Here is a 25,023-nt window from a genome sequence, read left to right as displayed (position 1 = left end):
TGCTGGGGCATGCTGGATGTGAACCCGGGTCTCCTGGGTGAGGGGCTGATGCCTATTCCACTCTGCCGCCACCTCAGCCGCCACCTCCAGTGAATACAGTACGCAGTTAAGACGAATTGTTGGGTTTAGGAAAGAAAGAAATTTTCTGTGAAAGGCAGGATACAAACACTGGTCCATGAGGGTGATTGAACCCTAGACCTGCGTGTCCTCTAACCAGCGTTCTATCATGCTGAGCTATCTGATCTGATACTCTGCATTGGTTGAAAGTTGTATTTATTGTTCACATTTCAGAGGAGAGAAGTTGAAAAACTGTCGAGACAAATGTGGGATTTGATCCTTCAACCTCAGATGGTTGAGTCAGTAGCTTATCTCAGTGAGCTATTCTTGAAACTGGCATTTCAAGTTTCCATTCTATTATTTGTTGTTCACAATTTGTCCTTTGTACTAATTGATTTCATGTGACAAATAAAATTGATTGATTAATTGGCTGATTGATTGAACTGCTAATTGAGCTGTTAATTGGTTGGTTGATTAATGTATTATTTGAATAGTTAATTTGTTGATTACTTAGGAAGGAGAAAAAGCTAACTTGCATTACCTTGACCACTACAGGGAAAACTCAGTGAATTAAACATGTGTGAGAGGTGGGTTGGGAAAATACCGCCAATCACCTTTCAGCTGCTCATACATGATCACTGCGACTAGTGAGTTACTGTATTTATCTAGGATCTAGGAATAGTAACTGTAGTTAGGGGTCCACACAAAACAAACGTTTGACACAAGTAACCAATGGACAATTTTTTCTACATACTATACTATGACTTTTTCATCACTTTTTTCGACATACTGTAGAGTTTTTATAACTTTTTTCCACATACTACACAGTATTTTTACATACTATACCATGGCGTTTTTAACTTTTTTTCAACACACTATGCTATGACTTTTTTTCACTTTTTTCAACATACTTTACTATGGCTTTTTTCGACATACTATGCTATGACTTTTTATCACGTTTTAGACATTCTATACTATGGCTTTTTAAAACGTTTTTTGACAAACTAGGTCTTTTTTTTTTTTTTTCAGGTTTTAGACATACTATACTATGACTTTTCATCACTTTTACTCTGGCACTGGCTCACACCCAGACCTCTCCAACATAGGGTACCTTCACTTATTATTTAGATCTACCAACATGGCATGTCCTGAATTATTCCACTAATCACAATGCCAGAACACCTAATATGTGAAATTAGTTATAGACCAAACATGGATTAATTAACCACTGCAGAAACTATCAATATATCCACAAATCTTTAAATCACTGGGTAAATGATTTGCCATTGCTAAGATTATTAAACTGCTGCTGAACGTAGGCTATTACACAGCAGAGCTTCATTACTGTAGCAAACCATATTGAAGGTTTTGTAAGGTTGTGTAGTCTGTACAGTAGGCCTATGTTATCATACAGCAAGGGAAACAAGCGCCAATCATTGGCCATTTAGCTACAAGCTACTTTGTGATATAAATACATTCATTTATGAAACTCTACAATGATACACTACTTATGAGTTTTGTCTTTAGCTGTTGTCGTAGCCTATTATGATCCCAAACTACACGTTTTATGTCATATTTCATATCTCCAGATACAGTGCAGATACTTACTTTTTTGTTTAGAAGCGGAAGAGTGCACCGTTTTAACTAAGTCCTCAATGCCATTGTAGGCCATCCAGAAAATGTTGCAAATATCTATCATGGAATAGCATTACATTGTCTTTGTAAAATAAATAAATAATTATGAATCAACCTAGCCTTGGTCTGTGTTTTTAGCCTGACAGCTAACAGCTTGGCCGTTTCAAAGGGCAGAGGACTTCAGTGCAACCGTAGCCCTTCCAGAAGTTTAGTAATCCGGCGTGGTACTTCTTTGTACTTTGCAGAATAATTTCATAAAGATAAATCCACGACTGAACGGTTATTGAGTCACCTTTTGTATGAAAAGCTATCTTTTCTTTTACCCGTAGCATCCGCCATCTTGGCTACTGACTGTCTTGACTGATGGCTTCGTCGACCAATCACATGAAGTTTAGGTCAGGAGACAGGGAGCTTGCCCAGCCAATAGATAACCCTAACCTGATACAAGCAGGTGTGTGTGTGTGTGTTGGAAGCAGACAGAGAGGGTGGAGAGAGTGGGATAAACTCAAGATTTGACCCTGCAACCTCAGATTGTGGAGTCAGTAGCTTATCTCAGTGAGCTATTCTTGAAGTTGACATTTCAAACTTTCATTCATTGTTGTTCACACTTTGTATTATAAACCTCTAAATAAATTGTCTGTTAGGTTGATTGAACCCATGACCTGTGTGTCCTCAAACCAGCGTTCCATCACGCTGAGCTATCTGGTCTACACTACTATTTCAAGTATTTCACTTTTCCCTTCCAGTTTTAGAATTTGAAAATTGACAGCACCTCAGAGGGCTTGAACACTCAACCACCAATTTTCTTGAGAATTTAAGCTTCACCTTATTTTGCTGCGCTATCTGCAAAGCTCGTAAACGCTCTGGTTGGAAGCTGTATTTATCGTTCACATTTCAGAGTAGAGAAGTTGAAAAACTGTCAAGATAAACTCAGGATTTGATCCTGCAACCTCAGATTGTGGAGTCAGTAGCTTATCTCAGTGAGCTATTCTTGAAGAGAACCTTTCAAACTTTTGTTCTTTGTTGTTCACACTGTGTATTATAAACCTCTAAATAAATTTTCTGTGATGATGATTGAACCCATGACCTAAGTGTCCTCAAACCAACATTCCATCAGTCTGAGCTATCTGATCTATGGCACTGCGCTACTGTTTCAAGTATTTGACTTTTCCCTTCCAGTTTTAGAATTTGAAAATTGACAGCACCTCAGAGGGCTTGAACACTCAACCACCAATTTTCTTGAGAATTTAAGCTTCACCTTATTTTGCTGCACTATCTGCAAAGCTCGTAAATGCTCTGGCTGGAAGTTGTATTTATCGTTCACATTTCAGAGTAGAGAAGTTGAAAAACTGTCAAAACAAACTCTGGATTTGACCCTGCAACCTCAAATTGTGGAGCCAGTAGCTTATCTCAGTGAGCTATTCTTGAAGATGACCTTTCAAACTTTTGTTCTTTGTTGTTCACACTTTGTATTATAAACCTCTAAATAAATTTTCTGTGAGGATGATTGAACCCATGACCTGCGTGTTCTCAAACCAACATTCCATCAGTCTGAGCTATCTGATCTATGGCACTGCGCTACTGTTTCGAATATTTGACTTTTCCCTTCAAGTTTTAGACTTTGAAAATTGACAGCCCCTCGGAGGGCTTGAACTCAAAACCTCCAATTTTCTTGAGAATATAACCTTCACCTAATTTTTGCTGCGCTGCTTCCAAAGCTCGGAAAGGCTGTGGTTGGAAGTTGTATTTATCGTTCACATTTCAGAGTAGAGAAGTTGAAAAACTGTCAAGATAAACTCAGGATTTGATCCTGCAACCTCAGATTGTGGAGTCAGTAGCTTATCTCAGTGAGCTATTCTTGAAGAGAACCTTTCAAACTTTTGTTCTTTGTTGTTCACACTGTGTATTATAAACCTCTAAATAAATTTTCTGTGAGGATGATTGAACCCATGACCTGCGTGTCCTCAAACCAACATTCCATCAGTCTGAGCTATCTGATCTATGGCACTGCGCTACTGTTTCGAGTATTTGACTTTTCCCTTCAAGTTTTAGACTTTGAAAATTGACAGCCCCTCGTAGGGCTTGAACTCGAAACCTCCAATTTTCTTGAAAATATAACCTTCACCTTATTTTTGCTGCGCTGCTTCCAAAGCTCGGAAAGGCTCTGGTTGGAAGTTGTATTTATCGTTCACATTTCAGAGTAGAGAAGTTGAAAAACTGTGAAGATAAACTCAGTATTTGATCCTGCAACCTCAGATTGGGGAGCCAGCAGCTTATCTCAATGAGCTATTCTTGAAACTGACATTCCTAACTTTCGTTCTTTGTTGTTCACACTTTGTATTATGAACCTCAAAATAAATTGTCTGTTTGGATAATTGAACCCATGACCTGTTTGCCCACAAACCAGTATTCCATCGCACTGAGCTATCTGATCTACTGGACTGCTCTACTGTTTCGAGTATTTGACTTTTCCCTTCAAGTTTTAGACTTTGAAAATTGACAGCACCTCGGAGGGCTTGAACTCTCAATCTTGAATTTTCTTGAAACTTTAACCTTCAACTTATTTCGCTGTGCTATTTGCAAAGCTCGCAAAAGGTCTGGTTGGAAATTGTAGTTATAGTTCACATTTCAGAGTAGAGAAGTTGAAAAACTGTCAAATTAAACTCAGGATTTGACCCTGCAACCTCAGATTGTGGAGTCAGTAGCTTATCTCAGTGAGCTATTCTGGAAGTTGACATTTCAAACTTTCATTCATTGTTGTTCACACTTTGTATAATAAACCTCTAAATAAATTGTCTTTTAGTATGATTGAACCCATGACCTGTGTGTCCTCAAACCAGCGTTCCATCACGCTGAGCTATCTGGTCTACGCTACTTTTTCAAGTATTTGACTTTTCCCTTCCAGTTTTAGAATTTGAAAATTGACAGCACCTCAGAGGCCTTGAACACTCAACCACCAATTTTCTTGAGAATTTAAGCTTCACCTTATTTTGCTGCGCTATCTGCAAAACTCGCAAATGCTCTGGTTGGAAATTGTATTTATCGTTCACATTTCAGAGTAGAGAAGTTGTGAAAAAGTCAAGATAAACTCAGGATTTGATCCTGCAACCTCAGATTGTGGAGTCAGTAGCTTATCTCAGTGAGCTATTCTCGAAGAGAACCTTTCAAACTTTTGTTCTTTGTTGTTCACACTGTGTATTATAAACCTCTAAATAAATTTTCTGTGAGGATAATTAAACCAATGAGCTGTTTGGCCACAAACCAGCATTCCATCGCACTGAGCTATCTGATCTACTGGACTGCTCTACTGTTTCGAGTATTTGACTTTTCCCTTCAAGTTTTAGACTTTGAAAATTGACAGCACCTTGGAGGGCTTGAATGCTCAACCTTCAATTTTCTTGAGACTTTCACCTTCAACTTATTTCGCTGTGCTATTTGCAAAGCTCGCAAAAGGTCTGGTTGGAAATTGTAGTTATAGTTCACATTTCAGAGTAGAGAAGTTGAAAAACTGTCAAGATAAACTCAGGATTTGATCCTGCAACCTCAGATTGTGGAGTCAGTAGCTTATCTCAGTGAGCTATTCTTGAAGTTAACATTTCAAACTTTCATTTATTGTTGTTCACACTTTGTATTATAAACCTCTAAATAAATTGTCTGTTAGGATGATTGAACCCATGACCTGTGTGTCCTCAAACCAGCGTTCCATCACGCTGAGCTATCTGATCTACACTAGTGTTTCAAGTATTTGACTTTTCCCTTCCAGTTTTAGAATTTGAAAATTGACATCACCTCAGAGGGCTTGAACACTCAACCATCAATTTTCTTGAGAATTTAAGCTTCACCTTATTTTGCTGCGCTATCTGCAAAGCTCGTAAATGCTCTGGCTGGAAGTTGTATTTATCGTTCACATTTCAGAGTAGAGAAGTTGAAAAACTGTCAAAACAAACTCTGGATTTGACCCTGCAACCTCAAATTGTGGAGCCAGTAGCTTATCTCAGTGAGCTATTCTTGAAGAGAACCTTTCAAACTTTTGTTCTTTGTTGTTCACACTTTGTATTATAAACCTCTAAATAAATTTTCTGTGAGGATGATTGAACCCATGACCTAAGTGTTCTCAAACCAACATTCCATCAGTCTGAGCTATCTGATCTATGGCACTGCGCTACTGTTTCGAATATTTGACTTTTTCCTTCAAGTTTTAGACTTTGAAAATTGACAGCCCCTCGGAGGGCTTGAACTCAAAACCTCCAATTTTCTTGAGAATATAACCTTCACCTAATTTTTTTCTGCGCTGCTTCCAAAGCTCGGAAAGGCTGTGGTTGGAAGTTGTATTTATCGTTCACATTTCAGAGTAGAGAAGTTGAAAAACTGTCAAGATAAACTCAGGATTTGATCCTGCAACCTCAGATTGTGGAGTCAGTAGCTTATCTCAGTGAGCTATTCTTGAAGAGAACCTTTCAAACTTTTGTTCTTTGTTGTTCACACTGTGTATAATAAACCTATAAATAATTTTCTGTGAGGATGATTGAACCCACGACCTGCGTGTCCTCAAACCAACATTCCATCAGTCTGAGCTATCTGATCTATGGCACTGCGCTACTGTTTCGAGTATTTGACTTTTCCCTTCAAGTTTGAGACTTTGAAAATTGACAGCCCCTCGTAGGGCTTGAACTTGAAACCTCCAATTTTCTTGAAAATATAACCTTCACCTTATTTTTGCTGCGCTGCTTCCAAAGCTCGGAAAGGCTCTGGTTGGAAGTTGTATTTATCGTTCACATTTCAGAGTAGAGAAGTTGAAAAACTGTGAAGATAAACTCAGTATTTGATCCTGCAACCTCAGATTGGGGAGTCAGCAGCTTATCTCAATGAGCTATTCTTGAAACTGACATTCCAAACTTTCGTTCTTTGTTGTTCACACTTTGTATTATGAACCTCAAAATAAATTGCCTGTTTGGATATTTGAACCCATGAGCTGTTTGGCCACAAACCAACATTCCATCACACTGAGCTATCTGATCTACTTGACTGCTCTACTGTTTTGAGTATTTGACTTTTCCCTTCCAGTTTTAGACGTTGAAAATTGACAGCACCTTGGAGGGCTTGAACTCTCAATCTCGAATTTTCTTGAAACATTCACCTTCAACTTATTTCGCTGTGCTATTTGCAAAGCTCGCAAAAGGTCTGGTTGGAAATTGTAGTTATAGTTCACATTTCAGAGTAGAGAAGTTGAAAAACTGTCCAAAAAACTCAGGATTTGACCCTGCAACCTCAGATTGTGGAGTCAGTAGCTTATCTCAGTGAGCTATTCTTGAAGTTGACATTTCAAACTTTCATTCATTGTTGTTCACACTTTGTATAATAAACCTCTAAATAAATTGTCTTTTAGTATGATTGAACCCATGACCTGTGTGTCCTCAAACCAGCGTTCCATCACGCTGAGCTATCTGGTCTACACTACTATTTCAAGTATTTGACTTTTCCCTTCCAGTTTTAGAATTTGAAAATTGACAGCACCTCAGAGGCCTTGAACACTCAACCACCAATTTTCTTGAGAATTTAAGCTTCACCTTATTTTGCTGCGCTATCTGCAAAGCTCGTAAACGCTCTGGTTGGAAGTTGTATTTATCGTTCACATTTCAGAGTAGAGAAGTTGAGAAAACGTCAAGATAAACTCAGGATTTGATCCTGCAACCTCAGATTGTGGAGTCAGTAGCTTATCTCAGTGAGCTATTCTTGAAGATGATCTTTCAAACTTTTGTTCTTTGTTGTTCACACTTTGTATTATAAACTTCTAAATAAATTGTCTTTCAGGATGATTGAACCCATGAGCTGTGTGCCCTCATACCAGCGTTCCATCACACTGAGCTATCTGATCTAATGCACTTTGCTACTGTTTTGAGTATTTTACTTTTCCCTTCAAGTTTTAGACTTTGAAAATTGACAGCACCTTGGAGGGCTTGAACGCTCAACCTTCAATTTTCTTGAGAGTTTCACCTTCACCTTATTTTGCTGCGCTATTTGCAAAGCTCGTAAAGGGTCTGGTTGGAAATTTTATTTATAGTTCACATTTCAGAGTAGAGAAGTTGAAAAACTGTCAAAACAAACTCTGGATTTGACCCTGCAACCTCAAATTGTGGAGCCAGTAGCTTATCTCAGTGACCTATTCTTGAAGATGACCTTTCAAACTTTTGTTCTTTGTTGTTCACACTTTGTATTATAAACTTCTAAATAAATTGTCTTTCAGGATGATTGAACCCATGACCTGAGTGCCCTCATACCAGCTTTCCATCACACTGAGCTATCTGAAGCTCGTAAAGGGTCTGGTTGGAAATTTTATTTATAGTTCACATTTCAGAGTAGAGAAGTTGAAAAACTGTCAAAACAAAATCTGGATTTGACCCTGCAACCTCAAATTGCAGAGCCAGTAGCTTATCTCAGTGAGCTATTCTTGAAACTGATAGTTCAAACTTTCGTTCTATTATTTGTTGTTCACACTTTGTATTATAAACCTCTAAATAAGTTGTCTGGTAGGATGATTGAACCCATGACCTGCGTGTCCTGAAACCAGCATTCCATTACATTGAGCTATCTGATCTACTGCACTGCACCATTGTTTTGAGTTTTTTACTTTTCTTTTCAAGTTTTATACTTTGAAAATTGACAGCACCTTGGAGGGATTGAACTCTCAACCGCCAATTTTTTTGACATATCAACTTTCACCTTACTTTGCTGCGCTATCTGCAAAGCTCGTGAAGTCTCTGGTTGGAAGTTGTATTTATCGTTCACATTTCAGAGTAGAGAAGTTGAAAAACTGTCAAGATAAACTCAGGATTGGATGTCGCAACCTCAGATTGTGGAATCAGTAGCTTATCTCAGTGAGCTCTTCCTGAAGGTGTCACAGCAAATGTTGGTTCTATTATTTGTTGTTCACACTTTGTATTAGTCTATTCATACATGTGTCATATCCAACATCTTCTCTGTGCCAACCTCCGAGCATGAATTTACAGGAAAGGCTTTTCATATTGGAGGAGATATCTCAGTGTGATAAAATGCTGGTTTAAGCAAGCACAGATCAGGGGTTCCATCATTCTGACAGACAATTTATTTAAAGGTTTTACACCCAGAAAATGTACATCCACTTTCATGTTCAATGTAGCTAAACTGTGTAACAACACTTTTAGACATTTTGTGTAACTTTTACATTGATTTGTTTTGACATAACACATACTACTACTATTACTTACTTTTTGTTTTTATAAATAACTGTTCTAATTTATGGAGGAGGTGGTGTAGGAAGGGGGTGAGTCAATAAATTACCTTTCTTTTTCACCCAGCGAAGGGTAGAGAAGTGCAGAAGAGTAGTAGAGTGCAGAGAAGATTAGTAACAGAAAAGATTATTAATACAGGACCTAAAATTAAAAAATTAAACAAATATGTATTGATTTTTCTTTTTTTATTGACATTTATTATGTATTGGGAAATATATTTGAAGTGCATTTTAATGGCAGGTACAGCGTAATAACTGTGTAACAACACTATTATGACTTTGTACGACTTATGTTTTGATGACAGTGTAAAAGTGTAATTACAGTGTAATAGTGTGACAACTGTACAACACGTTTGACATGTATGACTTATTATGAATTATTTGACATTATACATACATACTTTGACATTTTTATTACATTATGAGTTACAGTATGACAAAGACGTGGATGAAGTGAACGCATATTAATGTTAAAAAACCTCATAAAGTGAAATTTCCATGACATGGGACCTTTAAGGAGGAACAAAAGGCACAGAGACATTAGGTACAAACTGACTGGGTTGTCTTACTTATTAGCAAGTTGTGTTTTGGGTTGGCACTCCAGATAGCTAAATGGATGTGCACGAGCACACAACGTTTTTCATGATTCCTATGTCCCCTTGACAACAACCTCATTGTTATTTGAATTTTTAAAAAACTAATTCCTAGGGTAGAAAATAAAGATTAGTGTGCTCAGAAGGGTTTATGCTACTTCTTATTGGGTGTTGTAGTTCTGTATGTTTTCAGTTGTATACTAATGTGGCACTTAACACATTTAGCTTAAGTGTGCTTAACATTCTTATTGCAGGGGAATGTGGATTGAGCCACTGTTTGAGCATATTGTAACTCTGCTTAGAAAAGTGCTTTACACATAAAGCGCTTATAAATATGATATGGTACAATAAACATACGCATTCTGCCTGCACGACTCCTTTAATCTTTAGATACTTCACGTACATTTAGCAGCATCTAAAAAATCTTAAATAGCAGTCACATAAAATGTTTATTTATGAAGATTATGCATAGACTGTTACTATTAGTTATTGTAAGCTTATAATTTATATTAGAGTATACATTAAACAAAATCCCTAAACCCTTCTTTTGATTGTCTTCATTACATCACATCTATTATTTCTTTAAAGACGACATTCCATTTCAAAACCTCATTTGTATGAATTACTGGATTCAATAAGCAGCCCACAGATTATGAAGAAATGATTAATACTATATCAATTGAATGACAATCAGCGTTATGACAATTAAGGAAAAAAGAAAAACAAACTGATCAAATGTTACTGGGCGAGCAATCGAATGGACATGCGAGCATCAGAGTTTGGGACAACACTAATTGTGTTGTATATTAGTTATGATGCTATAGTGAATTATTCACATTCTAGAGTAGATGTTGACCCTGTGAAGTCAAAAAGATCAGCTTGATTTGAGTAAAACCTGGTTTGTATTGAGCAAGTTCCTCTCCGCTTTTGACTGGCTGGTTTTTGACTGCTCATACCTCAAGAATGGGGAAAGAGAGATACATATTACAAAAGTATATTGCTTTTAGAGGCTAAAAAAAAAAAAAGCCTCTTACAAGGAAATGGTTATTACGGCAAAGCCCAACTTTAAACGCATCGCACAGTTACAAAATGTAGAAGAGAAATGCTGCATGCAGCACACTGGTGAACTGGGCTTGACTTACACCACATAGGCCAGACTTTAGTTCTGCAAATCCACGATTATATGGTACAGAAAATCACTCCCTAATTGTTCATATTTTTCAGTCACAAATCTTACAATGGTGCATTTCAGACAAACAAATGGATGGTGCATACATACAATATTTGAAACTCATTCATGGAATTGTGTTTGATGCTGAATGTCAATAAAACACAAAATGTACGACGGATTGCCTTCCATTCATTCCTTACAGACTCGGCTGTAGTTTCTGTTTAACTTATACTGAGAATCTTGTGCACCTGGTAAGTATGACTTGTAAAACAAGGTTACTCACGATGCTCCACAATGAGATCAGGGATATAATCTTGACTCTGTGACTGAATAAAACATACAAAGTCTGAACATTGTCAATGAAGGGCTGAAGAAAAATGTGCATTACTGTGACTTTATTCTTTTAAATATTTCATATAATATCAACAGTTGAGCATCTTCAAGTGCTGTGTGGTTTAGCCAAAAGAGAAACAAATTGGCAAAAAGTGGCTAACTGAAACCAAACATTAAGTGCGTTAACAGACAGACAAAGGACTAAAATTGTCAAAGACAACTTTTTTCTTAAACATACTGTAGTATTCATTCAATGTAAGACTTTAAAGCACCAGTTTCTTTATGCATGTGCATTGTCACAGCAAGTGTGCAGCATGCAAGTGATTAAGTGCAACAACGCTGAAATATTGAAATCAATTATTCTTTAAATCAGCTTAAGTTTGACTTTTTGTGGACAGTAACCACAACGTCCGCTGCTGAACCAGAAAAAGTAAAGGGCTCCTGTTGAGATTATTGATGTAAACAAAACATTGAATTTTTACAAAGACTCAATGCCTGTCCTCAGCTTGCAGGCAACAAGGCAGGCAAAAAGAAAGCCGGTATCTTCTAACAAATTGGCGTGATGCCGCTTGGAGTCGGCTGGACCGGCCAGTACCAGAGTTTGGGCTAGCCTGAATTGACCCGGTGTGGCCTGGTCCACTTGCGGCAAATGGAGTCAACGCGCCAGACCCATCAACGCTCCTCACAGGAGACGAGGTGGCCCGGATCTGTGCCGGGAGGAGTCTCTGCTTGGCTGATGCCTGCTCCTGCCTTGCATCATCCTGTGGTTGGGTGGAGATGCCGATGCTCATCTGTGATTGGCCAGCTTCGGTTTCTGACTGTTGGACTGAGGTCTCCAGCCAGCGCGGCCCGCTGTGCTCACTGGTCTGATGATGCGATGGGTGCAGAGGAGAGCATTGGTCAGAGGTGGAGCTACAAAAAAAAAAAAAAAAAAAAAAAAAAAAAAAAAAAAGGACAAAAAGTTGTATTTTAGAAGTCCAAACAATACACAGGTGGTGGTCTAAATGACATTAACTATATCCTCTTGGGTCAATTCTGAGGCTTTTATTTGTAGTGTAAGCGTATTTCAGTCTGTGTTGGTAAGGGTTTACTTGTTGCATTTTCCTTTATAGATGCAGCTTTCCTGTATTTAGAATGTGTGTCAATCTTTCCTGTTGCAATATTTCATCATACAACTAATGCAGTCAGGAGGTATAAAGGCAGCTAGTCGAGTCAGTGTTTTAGAGTGAGTCCCAAGTTGAATACAAATATCAGCTTCGATAGAGGTCAAACAATCACCACTTTAAAATGTCTAAATGACTCTCAGTCTACTTGATGACTACAGAAAGAGGCCAAACTGGATTAATCACTGATGCCGATACTGATCAGTCACAATCATGCATGATAATGACCTATGTTTAAGCTGCCCATAAGAAAACTCAAGATTCCCTGATGTTCTTTGAAGGCTGCAAAACTTTCAATGTAAAACTCTGGAGGAAATGTTTAGTTTCAGTCATGGTAGCTTAACATCCTTCAGGGAAAAGTGGATCGCCCGACAGGATTATTATCGTACGAGTGAAAATGGACATTATACTGAATTCATCAGGACAACAAAAAAACATGGAGCAAGTGTTGAGTTTACATCAACTGGATAACAGAGTCTCCAATGAAGGCCTGGTTCTCTCTGCCGCCTATTTGAGAATGAAAAGTTAAGCTTACCTGTTGAAGGATGACTGAAGGGAAGAGGAGGGGGAGGAGTAAGCTAGCCAGCTGTGTTCATGTGGACTCGCCATGGTCACGTAGTCATCCTGAGGCAGCACAGATGGTCCGCGTCTTCCCTGTGGAGACATCATCATGTACCCCGGCCCCTGCTCCTCACCTGGCTCCCAGCCCTCCGCCCCGCTGGCGGCAACACCGCACTGGTCCCCTGTCACCTCGGCAGTTCTCCTGCGCTCGTTATCTCCCCCTTTGTTTATGGGCAGACGATGGTCCGTTTTCATTTCCATGTAGCAGCCAGTCTCAGACACGGAGCTCTGATGGAGTCTGACAGGGCTGAGATGTGCGGTGGGGCTCGGATCGGATTCAGGCTCCGTTTTGTGTGGTTTGCCGGGCTCGAGGTCACATTTAGTTGGACTGGTCTGGATTTCAGAGTTTCTGGGAGGCAGGGCCAGGCGTGAACCAAGCGGCCTCACATTCACCGGTTTGTCTCTGTATTTGGGTCGGCAGCGTTTTGAGGCCAGAAGGTTCTGAAGGTGATTGGGATTGGCGTTCGGTGACCGGCTGAAGTCAGGAAGAGCTCGCAGTGCCCTTACCGTCTCGCGAACCACCTCATGAATGTGCTGGGCTACTGCTGGGTTTCCTGTACAGAGCAGACATAAAGAGGAGGAACAGTCCTACAGTCAGTCAGTCTTGTATAAAGTACTTGAAAGCAATACTTGAGTAAAAGTACAAGTATCTTACCAGAAAATGACTTTGGTAGAAGTTAAAGTCACCTTTTAGAATATTACTTGGGTAAAAGTCTTAAAGTATGTGATATTTACTGTACTTGAGTATCAAAACTAATTTTCTGATATTAAATGTACTTAACTATTTGAAGTAAAAGTAAAGAAAAACTTTGATTCTGAACTTTATTGTGGCTTCCTTATAGTAAAGCATAATATTCAGGGTTTCCATACCTTCCAAAACATCTAAATGAAAGTCTGACAAAAAAAAAACGTACGAAAACATTTCTTGTAAGTAACAAAGACGCTGAGGGGAAATGTAGTGGAGTAAAAGTTTTCAATAATATAAATAACAAAGTAAAGTACAGATACGTGAAAATTCTACTTAAGTACAGTAACTAAGTATTTGTACTTTGTTAAATTACAACACTGCCTACAGGATGGTATCGCAGAAACTAGTAAAACTAGAACATCTCCTATTGTGACTTACCTTGGTCCCTAGCTTCCATCCAGATCTCTCCGGGGCCGTTTAGTGCCGACCTGCCGAGCTCTAAGAAGAACGAACCATCCAAGTGGCCAAAGCGCCGGACACTGAGCAAAGGTATCGTTACCGACGGCAAGTCACTGCATGCCGCCACTCTGACCAAGGTGAGAGACGTAGCGGTGAGGCAGAGCCGGCTCTCCCCCAACAGGGACTTGGAATAACCCAGACCTCTGGGCTTCACCGTGACGGGCCAAACCTTAGACCAAGGTGAAAGGAGCAGGGGCACAAATCAGCCAGAGGCATTTATATCCAATCAAGAGCTGGTAGTACTTAAAAAAGGTTTAATTAGTCCAAAAGTCTGTCACAAAGGTGACATTAGCTTTGTAAACGCCGCCCGTGAGTTTATGTTGAGGTATAATATCTAACTGTACACTTGGATGAGTGAATGAGTTGGTGACAGAGTGAATTCTGCACAGTATGCCTTGTGGAATATAACTGTAATATCACAAAGACAACTGTCCTGAACATATTACTCTTATTTGATTTCATCTCATTTCTGACTTAGTTGTCAAGGCTATTGGGTATCAAGAGGTCATACATCACTACATTTCTATAAAATGTCAAAAACAATAACAATCTGTTCTGACCTCTTTAAAGGAAGCAGCAGGGGGCAGAGTGCAATACCCATCATCCTCTTCATCAAACCCTTCTCCATGCTCTTCATCCTTCTGCTCTTCCTCCATCAGTTTCTTGATGGCCAGATACCACTCGGCTTGTTCCCACTGGTTCTCCACCACCAGCACCATGGTTTGATCCTTGGCATACAGCTCCACTGTGTGGCCTTTCCTGGAACTGCTACTCCGGCTCACACCCAGACAGCACCTCAGATAAATCACCCTGGGAAATAGGAATGAATGGATGGGAAAAGCAATTTTTGAAACTGGTCCAGTATAAAAGGCCAGACCGCTGCAGTCGGCAGCAGCGTTAACAAGCCACAATGTTACGTTATTGGGCAAATGCACACCTAAAATGGACGTCCACTAAAAGGGCTTGTTTTGCCACTGACGTGCTCACATTATTGTTGTGTCTGACAACATTATGGAAAGGATCCCTACAGATGTCGACCTTTTTGTTAAAGAGTAAGATCCTTTTTTCTTAATATAAACAGCTCCCGAAAATCACTATTGCCAAACCCACCAGGCTCCATTTAAATAAACAGCAATTGTATCATGGCATTTAAAGTCAACAAACAAAATAAAATTATCTCAAGCCATCTTGGTAGGTTAGTCTTTCCACTGTTCCAACAATCATTACTTTGATTTGGTTGAAATAAGCCCTTAATTCACCCATTTACATGTGAAAATGTGCTGGCTCTATACAAACTAAACGTACCGTTTATTTAAATGGAGTCTGGCGAGTTTGGCAATGGTGATTTCCGGGCTGTTTCTGTTGTTAAAGACAGTTTCGGTATTACTCAAAACAAAAATATTTTACTTTCGGCACAAAAGTAGTGTATTCCAATCAATAAGGGAAAGATCAGGCACAGCAGTGGATGTATTCATGATCTCAAACAAATTACGTGTAGGCCTATAAGGTGAATAAAAGAGGACAAAAAACGACAACATAATTTATTAAAAGTGCTCATATTATGCTTTTGGGCTCCCCCCACCCCCTTTCCTTTATTATCTTCTTTATTCTTTTTGTGCACGTTATAGGGTTAAAAAGTGAAAAAGCCCAAACTCCACCCCAAAGGGACTTACCATCCCCAACAGAAAACAGTGTTCAAAAACTGCTCCAAACAGCTCTATTGTAGTCCAGCCTTTACTTCCATGACGAATGTGCGTCACTTTGTAACACACATTATAATGCTCGCCTAGCTGCTAGCGTGGCACACCCTCATACTCTGCAACTGATTAGCTAGCAGTGCTTACCTAGCCTAGCTACTGAGCATGTGCGACTTCCAACAAAGATGGAACAGAAGTGCGATGCCTCACTCTGTAGCTAAAACAGAGAGCTCAATACACAGGGTGAAAAGAGGAGCTGCAGCAATGTGCAGTACAACCAAAATATGGTGTTTTCTGAAAATTAAACCATGTAAACCTATTCTGAATCCGATATAACCTCTAAATACAATTATGAACCTGAAAACTAGCATAATATGGGCACTTTAACATTTGGCTGATGACGTGCTAATGTAAAACCTTTAAATTGGTTGAAGTTACTTTAACCAACCCTTGCCTGCTTGAGCCATACAGCGCAGCTTTACCAGCAGGCTTCTCCACCGCTGTGAACTTCTCCTGGTTTTTGTACCACTCGAGTCGGCTCGGCCCGGTGTGACTTCCTGCTCTCAGGACAAAATATCTCATGTGGTTCCGCTCCAGTTTCCCCAGGGAACTTTGTTTCACCACGTCGCTCTGTGGCAGGGAGGAGGCCATGAGGGCACCAGCCAGAGTGTTGGAGGTCTGGCTGGCACAGAGGAGGTCCTCATAGAACGCAGGACTCGACTGCATCTCGATGTAATGGTGCCGAGAAGCCTGGTCCTGCTCTTTTGGACGATCGTTTGTCCAGGAAGGCCGCAGAGGCCAGTCGGGAGGCAGCCATGTTTGGGTGGAGCTGCAGCTGGAAGAAGACAGAAGGGAGGTGGAAGCAGGGAGAGACCTCTCTTGGTCGGCACACCTGCTGTGCCCTTCTGCATTTTCATTCATTTCAAGCTAAAAACCTGAAACATGCACACAGAGGAAGATGAATGAGAAACTGGATATGTCTGCATCGCTTTCACTTCTGATCAATGTTTGTTGTAGTGAGAAACAAATTGGCTGCTTTTCAAAACTTGTAATTAGTACTGGATTGTTTAAAATGACTGGCTAGTTGTCTCGACAGATGTAGAGAAGCAATATTACAAGACCAATAGATGAAGTATTTGGTACATAAATATTTAAGACATAACAGAAATAAATTGTATATTGATGAATAACAGTCAGTATTCATCTCTAGTGCTAACAATTGTAGAATAGTCGATTGAAAAATTTAACCTCAAAGTATTTTGGAATACTGTGGTTGTAATAAATAATACTAAAAATAATTCTTTAGGAAGGCGCACACACACGCACGCACGCGCGCGCGCACACACACACACACACACACACACACACACACACACACACACACACACACACACACACACACTATCTTCACTGTCTGATAAAATTAACACATTCATACTTCCATTTTTCCATAATTTCTTAATGTTTGGTAAATACTAAGTAAAAAATAATTAGATATATTCATCAATTCATGAAGGGTAAACGTGGGAGACTAGGATGGTAGAAGCTAGCAAAACATGGCACAGGAAACGACCACAAATTAATTGAAATTAAGCTAATTAGCTAAGTTAAGGTTGCATTTAACCACACCGTTAGGACAAAAATGTTTGATAAAACTCACCTGAAATTGAGAGGTATCAACATTACAACTGGAAACGTGCACAGTATCGCCTGCTTTTCATTCCAGGCTTCCTGCAGAAGTCAAATCATTTCCAAACTTACTTTCTGTAAAAACTCCTGTCTTTAGCATTACTCTGAGACCCGTTTCCGCTCAGGTGCACCCGGTGCCAATCAGGGTGGCCTTCAGGAACTCGTCGTAAAATCCAACTTCTAAAGTAAAGAAAAGTTGGATAAATTGCCCAATATAAGTTATTTATATTTTTTTTTTATAGTTTTTTAGTTAAACTACATTCAAAGACAGGCAGTCAGAACAGAAATAAACAAAACTCAAATATACATTATGCCAGGGGGATTGCACTTAAATAACAAATACATCAGTTTACAAAGATCTTATACATAGGTTGATGGTTTTAATAGCTTTTTTTTGCTGTTAGAATATTAAATTAATGAAATGTGATGTTTGAGTTCATTTTCGAATATTAAAAAAAGTTTGTGGTTGGCAAATTTAGACTTATGAATATGAAAATTTTGCGAGTAACAGTATCAAGTTAATGATGTAGTACTGTAACACGGACTTTGCAATTATTTTAGAAAAATGGTTGTTGTGTCAGTCTTCATCTGTTTTGTCTTTTTTTTCCAATGAAGAGTGCCTAGAATAAAATAATGTTCACATATTTGGCAACAAAAAAAATGACACAAAGATTAAAAAACGTAAACAATCTATTGAACGCTGGGTGTTGTCTCTTTGAAATAAAATAAATTACTACCACATTTTGCAAGAAGAAAGAGAAATGGCATACGTTTACATAAAGGGTTGCAACAAAACGGAATGAAAGGAAGAAACAATATCAACTGGTGTGTATGAGCTAGTGAATGTAAAGGAGAAAAGTTATTCTTAAAGTTAATTTATGATCCAAGTAAAGGAGGGTTCTGAAGGTTCTGAATGATCTAATCTACTCAGTCTCCATTATACAATGACTTTTTGATTTTAACAGACAGAGGAAGTGGTCTCCCTCATGACTGTCACATCAGTTGTTCTTGAAATAAGTGGCGGAAACAGTTTGGTTTCTGTTTATTTCGACATGTAGTAACTTCTCATTGTGAACACAGTCGCTGTCAGAGCAGGGTTGAGTATCAAGCAAACCCCTGGATACTCCTCACTCTCTGTCTCTCTCTCTGTCTGTCCCGGGATGTCTCTCCTCTGGGGTGTCCTCTCTCAGGTACTCAGCTGGACTGGTCTCCGTCAGCTCATGCTTCTGGCCTGTACAGGACTAGGAGCTGTGGTCGCAGTTGCGACGGTGAGGCTGTTGGTGCGACACGCCTGGTTCTCATACAGGCTGTCCTGCTTCAGCAAGCCACATGCAAACTCTTGGCTTTTAGGCCACCTGGGCCAGGTAGGACACACACACACACACACACACACACATCAAAGCTAAATACACCCACTAACATGCATTTATAGCTTTCTTTTTGACATTTCTTGACAGTAATGCTTGGTAAATGTGGCAACAAGTCATCTGGAAATCTAACTGTAGATTTCTCAGCAAGATACAGGATGTTTCACAGTCTTGCAAAACATTGTTATTGAGAAGAAGAAGGGTGACACTACCAATACTCACTTTTTTTTTAGACGCACCTTTGAATGAATTCAACTCGTGGTATACTGTACTGTATATTGTTGTGTTTTGTTGAAACTAATATTTATTGGTGCCTCAGATGCAGAGTACAGAAGAAGGTCTCCTGGAGGTGGACGACTTGGTGCAGATGTACACGCACTCTTGCAGCTGGTTCCTCGGCCCTTTCTATCACCTGGTCAGACTCTTCCACCCGGACTACGTCAAACCTCTGCTAATGGCACCTGGTAGTGTATAATTACTTTTTTTATAAGTAACTTTTTTTTTTCTTTCACGCCAGTGGAAGTGTGACTGGAGATTCATTTCATGTTTAATGCTCTTTTCTCCTTCCATTACCTCCTCCCTCATTCCCTCCATCCAGCTAGTATCACAGTGAAAGATGAGCTTATCTATGGCCATCTGCGTCCATGGCTTGGTGAGTCAAAGAGCTCGAGTCTAGTTTAAGAATTTTGAATCAGCATCGGTTCTATGTTCCATAACACTTAGGAAGATGGCACAGCAGTTGAGTAATTTCAAAGTCTATGGGAATCAAGCTGAAAACACTGCCTTTGTTTATTTCATATTCAATATAGAGTAGGTGTTTTCAGGTTTCCCATCATCAAATAGATTAGATTCAATGAAATGCAGTTTGCGCCCAACCAGAAGTGCAAAAAAGCAGAAAAGTGCAATGCAATAAACAAAGTATAGACAGGTGGTGCATAGGCAGGACAAGAAATATATTGCAGTGTTATAACAGCAGAATAAATATGGCTATGTAATATGAACACTGTATGAACAACATGTACAGATATGTGCAATGTAGTAGCAGTGACATAATAGTAGTAAGAATAATATAGATATATGCAGTGTATTAGCAATAAAACCTTTAGTTTTCTTTAAGACTAATTAATGAATAATAAAAGAAAAGTCAGATGACAGTGATTCCAATTACTGTGTATAACTACTGTCTATCCAAGTGTTGATTACAATGTACTGTCATCCTCACTTCCATACCTTCTCTCTCCCTCTTACATCCCAGGACAGAGCCTGTTGCTAAGCAACGGGGAGGAGTGGTCCCGCAGGAGACGGCTGCTGACTCCAGCTTTTCATTTTGATATTCTGAAGAACTACATCACCAAGTTTAACACCTCAACTAACATCATGCACGTAAGACACAGAGAGCAGTGTACAGATGCCAGCAAGCACACATATCTGCTGTCATTTATAAAAAAAAAATTAAAAAATCATGTTGGTATGTTGATCTTGTGTTGCATTTACTTTCTGTTCAGAAACCAGTGCCAGTGTAAAATGTGTACACAGCCTTCAGTATCTGCAAGACTATAACTGCATGCAAATGGCTGTAGAGGACGGCAACTGCTAAGACAAAAAAAATAAAATACAAGACTTGATAATTTAATTAATATGCCATTTAATCTACCAAAAATAATATTCAAAATAAATGTAGTCATTGATTAATTGGTCAAATAAACGTAGATATTAATGAATTGGTTAAATGTGACATAAATGGATATTTCTGTATTAATTTGCGTCTTTATTTATTTACATTTGTATTATTTCCCCTATTTATTATTTAACTTTTTAATTTATTTTTATTTTGCATTTCCTTTTACATATCATTTTTTTTCTTTGAAAATGTCATTATTAATTTTTAAATGTGTTTACAATATGTATGTATGTATTAATTAATTTCTGTATTATTTTCACATTGGATCCCCCCCTTATTTATTTCCCCAAACTTCTCGATTATTGTCTTTATACATTTCTTTATTATGCAAATGAGGAGGCTATATGTGTCTTTCAGGACAAGTGGCGCCACCTGGTTGCTAAAGGCATGACTAATGTAGAGATGTTTGACCACGTCACTCTGATGACACTGGACAGTTTACTGAAATGTGCCTTTAGCTACAACAGCAACTGTCAGTGGTGAGGACACACATTTGACCAGCTCTTTAATGAGTATATTCTTCTTCCATTGTACTTCTATTTTTTTGTAATCTTATTATTTTCTCTCTCCAGGTCTGCCAGTGAGTATGTGTCAGCCCTAGTGGAGCTGAGCGACCTGGTTATAGATCGTCGCCAAAAGATTTTGCACCACTGGGACTGGTTTTACTGGAAAACACAGCAGGGAAAACAATTCAGAAAGGCCTTAAGCATTGTGCACAGGTACTGGCGTGACCGTAATGTAACAGGGTAGCACAGATAAGAATATAGAAACCTTCTGATATATCTCTTATGCCATTCTATTTGTATTATATTCTACTTCACTACTTACTACTTCAATTTTGCATATTTACTTATCACACTGTATTGTAAGTTGTTTCTTATTTAGTGCATAACACTGTACAGAATTATATACTGTAGAAAAGTACATTGTATCTTATCATAATGTATCAATTAGCCACACTGTATCTTATACTAAAATCCAGAACTTATTGCTGTCTAATCTATTCTATATTCCTGGGTCAAACTCTGCAGGTTTACCAGGGAGGTGGTTCAGGAGCGCCGAACCCTGATCAGCCAACATAAGAAGACAGAAAGAGATTTTACCACAGCACCACAGAGAAAGAAAGATTTTGTGGACATCCTACTCCTGTCAAAGGTAGGAGAGAAGAAGAAATGCAAATGAGAAGTCGAGAGAGACAAAAAAAAGTGAGGTGGAGGGACCGTTAAATCGCTATAAAAGATCCAGGACTGCATTTGAATTCTGTATAATTGCAGGATGAGGATGGACAAGGCCTAACAGACGAAGAGATACAGGCTGAGGCCAACACCTTCATGTTTGCAGGTGAGACAGTTTAAAGCAACTTTCTTGCTGACAGTTAGGGGATAATGCTAAATGCTACTGTTACATATTGAAAGGTCCCATGGCATGAAAATGGCTCTAGTGGCTGTAATTCTGTACCAAGGCTGAATTTCGGGAAAAAGACTTCAGATACAGTATTAGGGGACCACTAAGGTCTATATAAAAGAGACTTCAGATACAGTATTAGGGGACCACTAAGGCCTATATAAAAGAGACTTCAGATACAGTATTAGGGGACCACTAAGGTCTATATAAAAGAGACTTATATAAAAGAGACTTCAGATACAGTATTAGGGGACCACTAAGGTCTATATAAAAGAGACTTCAGATACAGTATTAGGGGACCACTAAGGCCTATATAAAAGAGACTTCAGATACAGTATTAGGGGACCACTAAGGTCTATATAAAAGAGACTTCAGATACAGTATTAGGGGACCACTAAGGTCTATATAAAAGAGACTTCAGATACAGTATTAGGGGACCAGTAAGGTCTATATAAAAGAGACTTCAGATACAGTAACCACTAAGGTCTATATAAAAGAGACTTCAGATACAGTATTAGGGGACCACTAAGGTCTATATAAAAGAGACTTCAGATACAGTATTAGGGGACCACTAAGGTCTATATAAAAGAGACTTCAGATACAGTATTAGGGGACCAGTAAGGTCTATATAAAAGAGACTTCAGATACAGTATTAGGGGACCACTAAGGTCTATATAAAAGAGACTTCAGATACAGTATTAGGGGACAAGTAAGGTCTATATAAAAGAGACTTCAGATACAGTATTAGGGGACCACTAAGGTCTATATAAAAGAGACTTCAGATACAGTATTAGGGGACCACTAAGGTCTATATAAAAGAGACTTCAGATACAGTATTAGGGGACCAGTAAGGTCTATATAAAAGAGACTTCAGATACAGTATTAGGGGACCACTAAGGTCTATATAAAAGAGACTTCAGATACAGTATTAGGGGACCAGTAAGGTCTATATAAAATAGACTTCAGATACAGTATTAGGGGACCACTAAGGTCTATATAAAAGCATCCAAAAAGCAGCATGTCATAGGGCTCATCATTCAAGTCATTACATCACGATTTGACATCCAGTAAGATCGCTTTGAGACCTTTGAATTGACACTGTCCTACTTCTTCCACAGGTCATGACACAACAGCCAGTGCGATTTGCTGGACGCTGTATAATTTAGCACGCCACGGGCACTATCAGGAGCAATGCAGGCAGGAAGTGATGGATCTGATGCAAGGACGAGACAGACATGAAATAGAGTGGTCAGAAAGCACACACACACACACACACACACACAGACACACACACACACACACACACACACACAACCTAAATCAATGGAAGTTTTGATTGTAATTTTCTTTTACACACAATCTAAGTCCGTCACAATAAGGCCAAAATGAGTCCAATTTAAATGTGAATATCTTTATCTAAAGGGAGGATCTGTCCAACCTTCCCTTCACCACCATGTGCATCAGAGAGTCTCTCAGGCTGCACTCTCCTGTGCAGGCTGTAACAAGGAAGTACACCCAGGACATTGCACTGCCAGGGGATCGGACAGTACCAAAGGGTGAGAGGGGAGTGGCTTTTTTTTAAATCGATTTTAAAGGTCAAAAGCCGTTTCTTGTTTTTTCGGGGATTTTCATCTGTGAAAGACATTTCTCTGGGGTTCCCATTTGCCAACCTCAATAAGGAAGTGAATGTTGGTTAGTGAAGAAGTGAAGGCAAGCTAATGTCGAAATAGCTGTTTCTTTTTGTCATTCTTCCCAAGGTGCCATCTCTTTGGTCAGTATTTACGGGACACACCACAACCCTGCTGTTTGGACAAACCCACATGTAAGAAATAAATGTAAAAAAAAATCTCAAGTTTCTTTTTTTTCACTTTGGCTCAACTTTGTCATGTTGGACCTGTGATTTGCTCTGTTTTAGGAGTTTCATCCTCTGCGTTTTGACCCTACAAACACAGCGGGACGGGCTTCTCACGCCTTCATCCCCTTCTCCTCAGGCCCCAGGTATAGCTACTGCGTCCTTATTACAGCTTCAAATATGATCAATGAACAACAGACCTTTTTCACAGGAGACATGTTGACATGTCATAGTAGGAAAAGCACAGGTGTATTCAAAACCATCAATAATGGCTGCATTCCAATTAGGAGAGGCCCTGGTATTGTGCATGCTGACTCACTGAAATATCTTACTGGGACACTTGATGGAATTGAGCCATCGTTAAGATTATCAATTTCTTTATCAAGTGCTTTTCCTACTATGACAAGTCAAAATGTCTGCTGTGAAAAAAGCTCCATTGGGAAGATGCCGGTAAAGACGAGAACGTGTATGTGTTCACAGGAACTGTATTGGTCAGAAATTCGCCCTGGCAGAGCTCCGAGTCGTTGTGGCGTTGACGCTTCTCAGGTTTCGTCTGACCCCGGGGGTGAACCCTGAACTCGGGTCTGGCGCCGGGGGAGTTCGCCGTCTCCCCCAACTCGTCCTGCGTGCGGAGGGAGGTTTGTGGCTGCAGCTGGAGCCTCGGATCCCGCACAACCTGGGGGAGTGTCAGGACGAATGATCCGACAAGACGACGCCTAACAACAACCTGTCACTTTTGTCCTTTGTCACTTTTGGTTCACTGTATTGTTTCTAAAAGCATTGGTGACCTTTGTATTCTCCAAAAACCTTTTTAGGCTGCATGGTTTTGCTATCACTTTCAAAATGAATGTAACACCATTTGTGATATAATTTGACTGTACTATGCAATTTACTGTTGCATAATGTATTGTTCTAATCACATTGTTGTTACTTCTTTTTTTTTAACTGTATTAAGTTTTAAATAAATCCTGAGTTACATTTTTTTTTTAATCCTCATCCTTTAACTCTTTACAGCCAGAGAAACTGAATTTTGGAGCTAAAAACACAGGTTCAAGACCAACAAAAACTTGTGTAATTCGTGGGACCTCCCTGAGCTAGATAAGGACCTGAATTAATAAAGGTCAAGCTATAGGGACAATATGTTAAGGCCAGTGCATTATTCTTCATGTCAAAATAAAGAAAAGAAAGGAAACATGTTAACTGTAGCAGAGGCTTTTTGTCTTTGGTAACAAATCACTGTGTGTGATTTGAATCTTAATAAGAATATTGCTGTGGGGACGATGCAT

The 25,023-nt window shown here is 39.2% G+C and overlaps 2 protein-coding genes across 4 annotated transcripts; one reads left to right on the top strand and one right to left on the bottom strand.

Moving 5' to 3' along the window:
- Positions 1-11,079: 11,079 nt before the first annotated feature.
- On the bottom strand, positions 11,080-17,597 carry LOC114551204 (insulin receptor substrate 1). Of its 3 annotated transcripts, XM_028572370.1 has the most exons (7): positions 17,405-17,597; positions 16,199-16,679; positions 15,353-15,406; positions 14,608-14,857; positions 13,967-14,216; positions 12,755-13,394; positions 11,080-11,968 (listed from the first exon to the last, which is right to left on the bottom strand). In XM_028572370.1, the coding sequence occupies exons 2-7, from the start codon at positions 16,663-16,665 to the stop codon at positions 11,545-11,547; spliced, it is 2,085 nt and encodes a 694-aa protein (XP_028428171.1). In that variant the 5' UTR covers positions 16,666-16,679; positions 17,405-17,597; the 3' UTR covers positions 11,080-11,544. The 3 variants fall into 3 exon arrangements, with proteins under 3 accessions (XP_028428171.1, XP_028428172.1, XP_028428173.1); XM_028572371.1 differs by lacking the exon at positions 15,353-15,406 and having other exon boundaries at positions 16,193-16,679; XM_028572372.1 differs by lacking the exon at positions 15,353-15,406.
- Positions 17,598-18,503: 906 nt separating this feature from the next.
- On the top strand, positions 18,504-24,719 carry cyp4f3 (cytochrome P450, family 4, subfamily F, polypeptide 3). Its single transcript, XM_028571954.1, has 13 exons — positions 18,504-18,797; positions 19,120-19,264; positions 19,399-19,452; positions 20,056-20,183; positions 20,839-20,960; positions 21,054-21,200; positions 21,513-21,636; positions 21,756-21,822; positions 23,004-23,133; positions 23,308-23,441; positions 23,643-23,707; positions 23,801-23,883; positions 24,218-24,719. Exons 1-13 carry the CDS (start codon positions 18,594-18,596, stop codon positions 24,435-24,437), a joined length of 1,623 nt encoding a protein of 540 aa, XP_028427755.1. The 5' UTR covers positions 18,504-18,593; the 3' UTR covers positions 24,438-24,719.
- The last annotated feature ends 304 nt before the right edge of the window (positions 24,720-25,023 follow it).

The sequence above is a fragment of the Perca flavescens genome, chromosome 24 (assembly GCF_004354835.1).
Source record: "Perca flavescens isolate YP-PL-M2 chromosome 24, PFLA_1.0, whole genome shotgun sequence".
Taxonomy (NCBI): Eukaryota; Metazoa; Chordata; class Actinopteri; order Perciformes; family Percidae; genus Perca; species Perca flavescens.
This window is presented reverse-complemented; position numbering and strand designations above follow the sequence as displayed.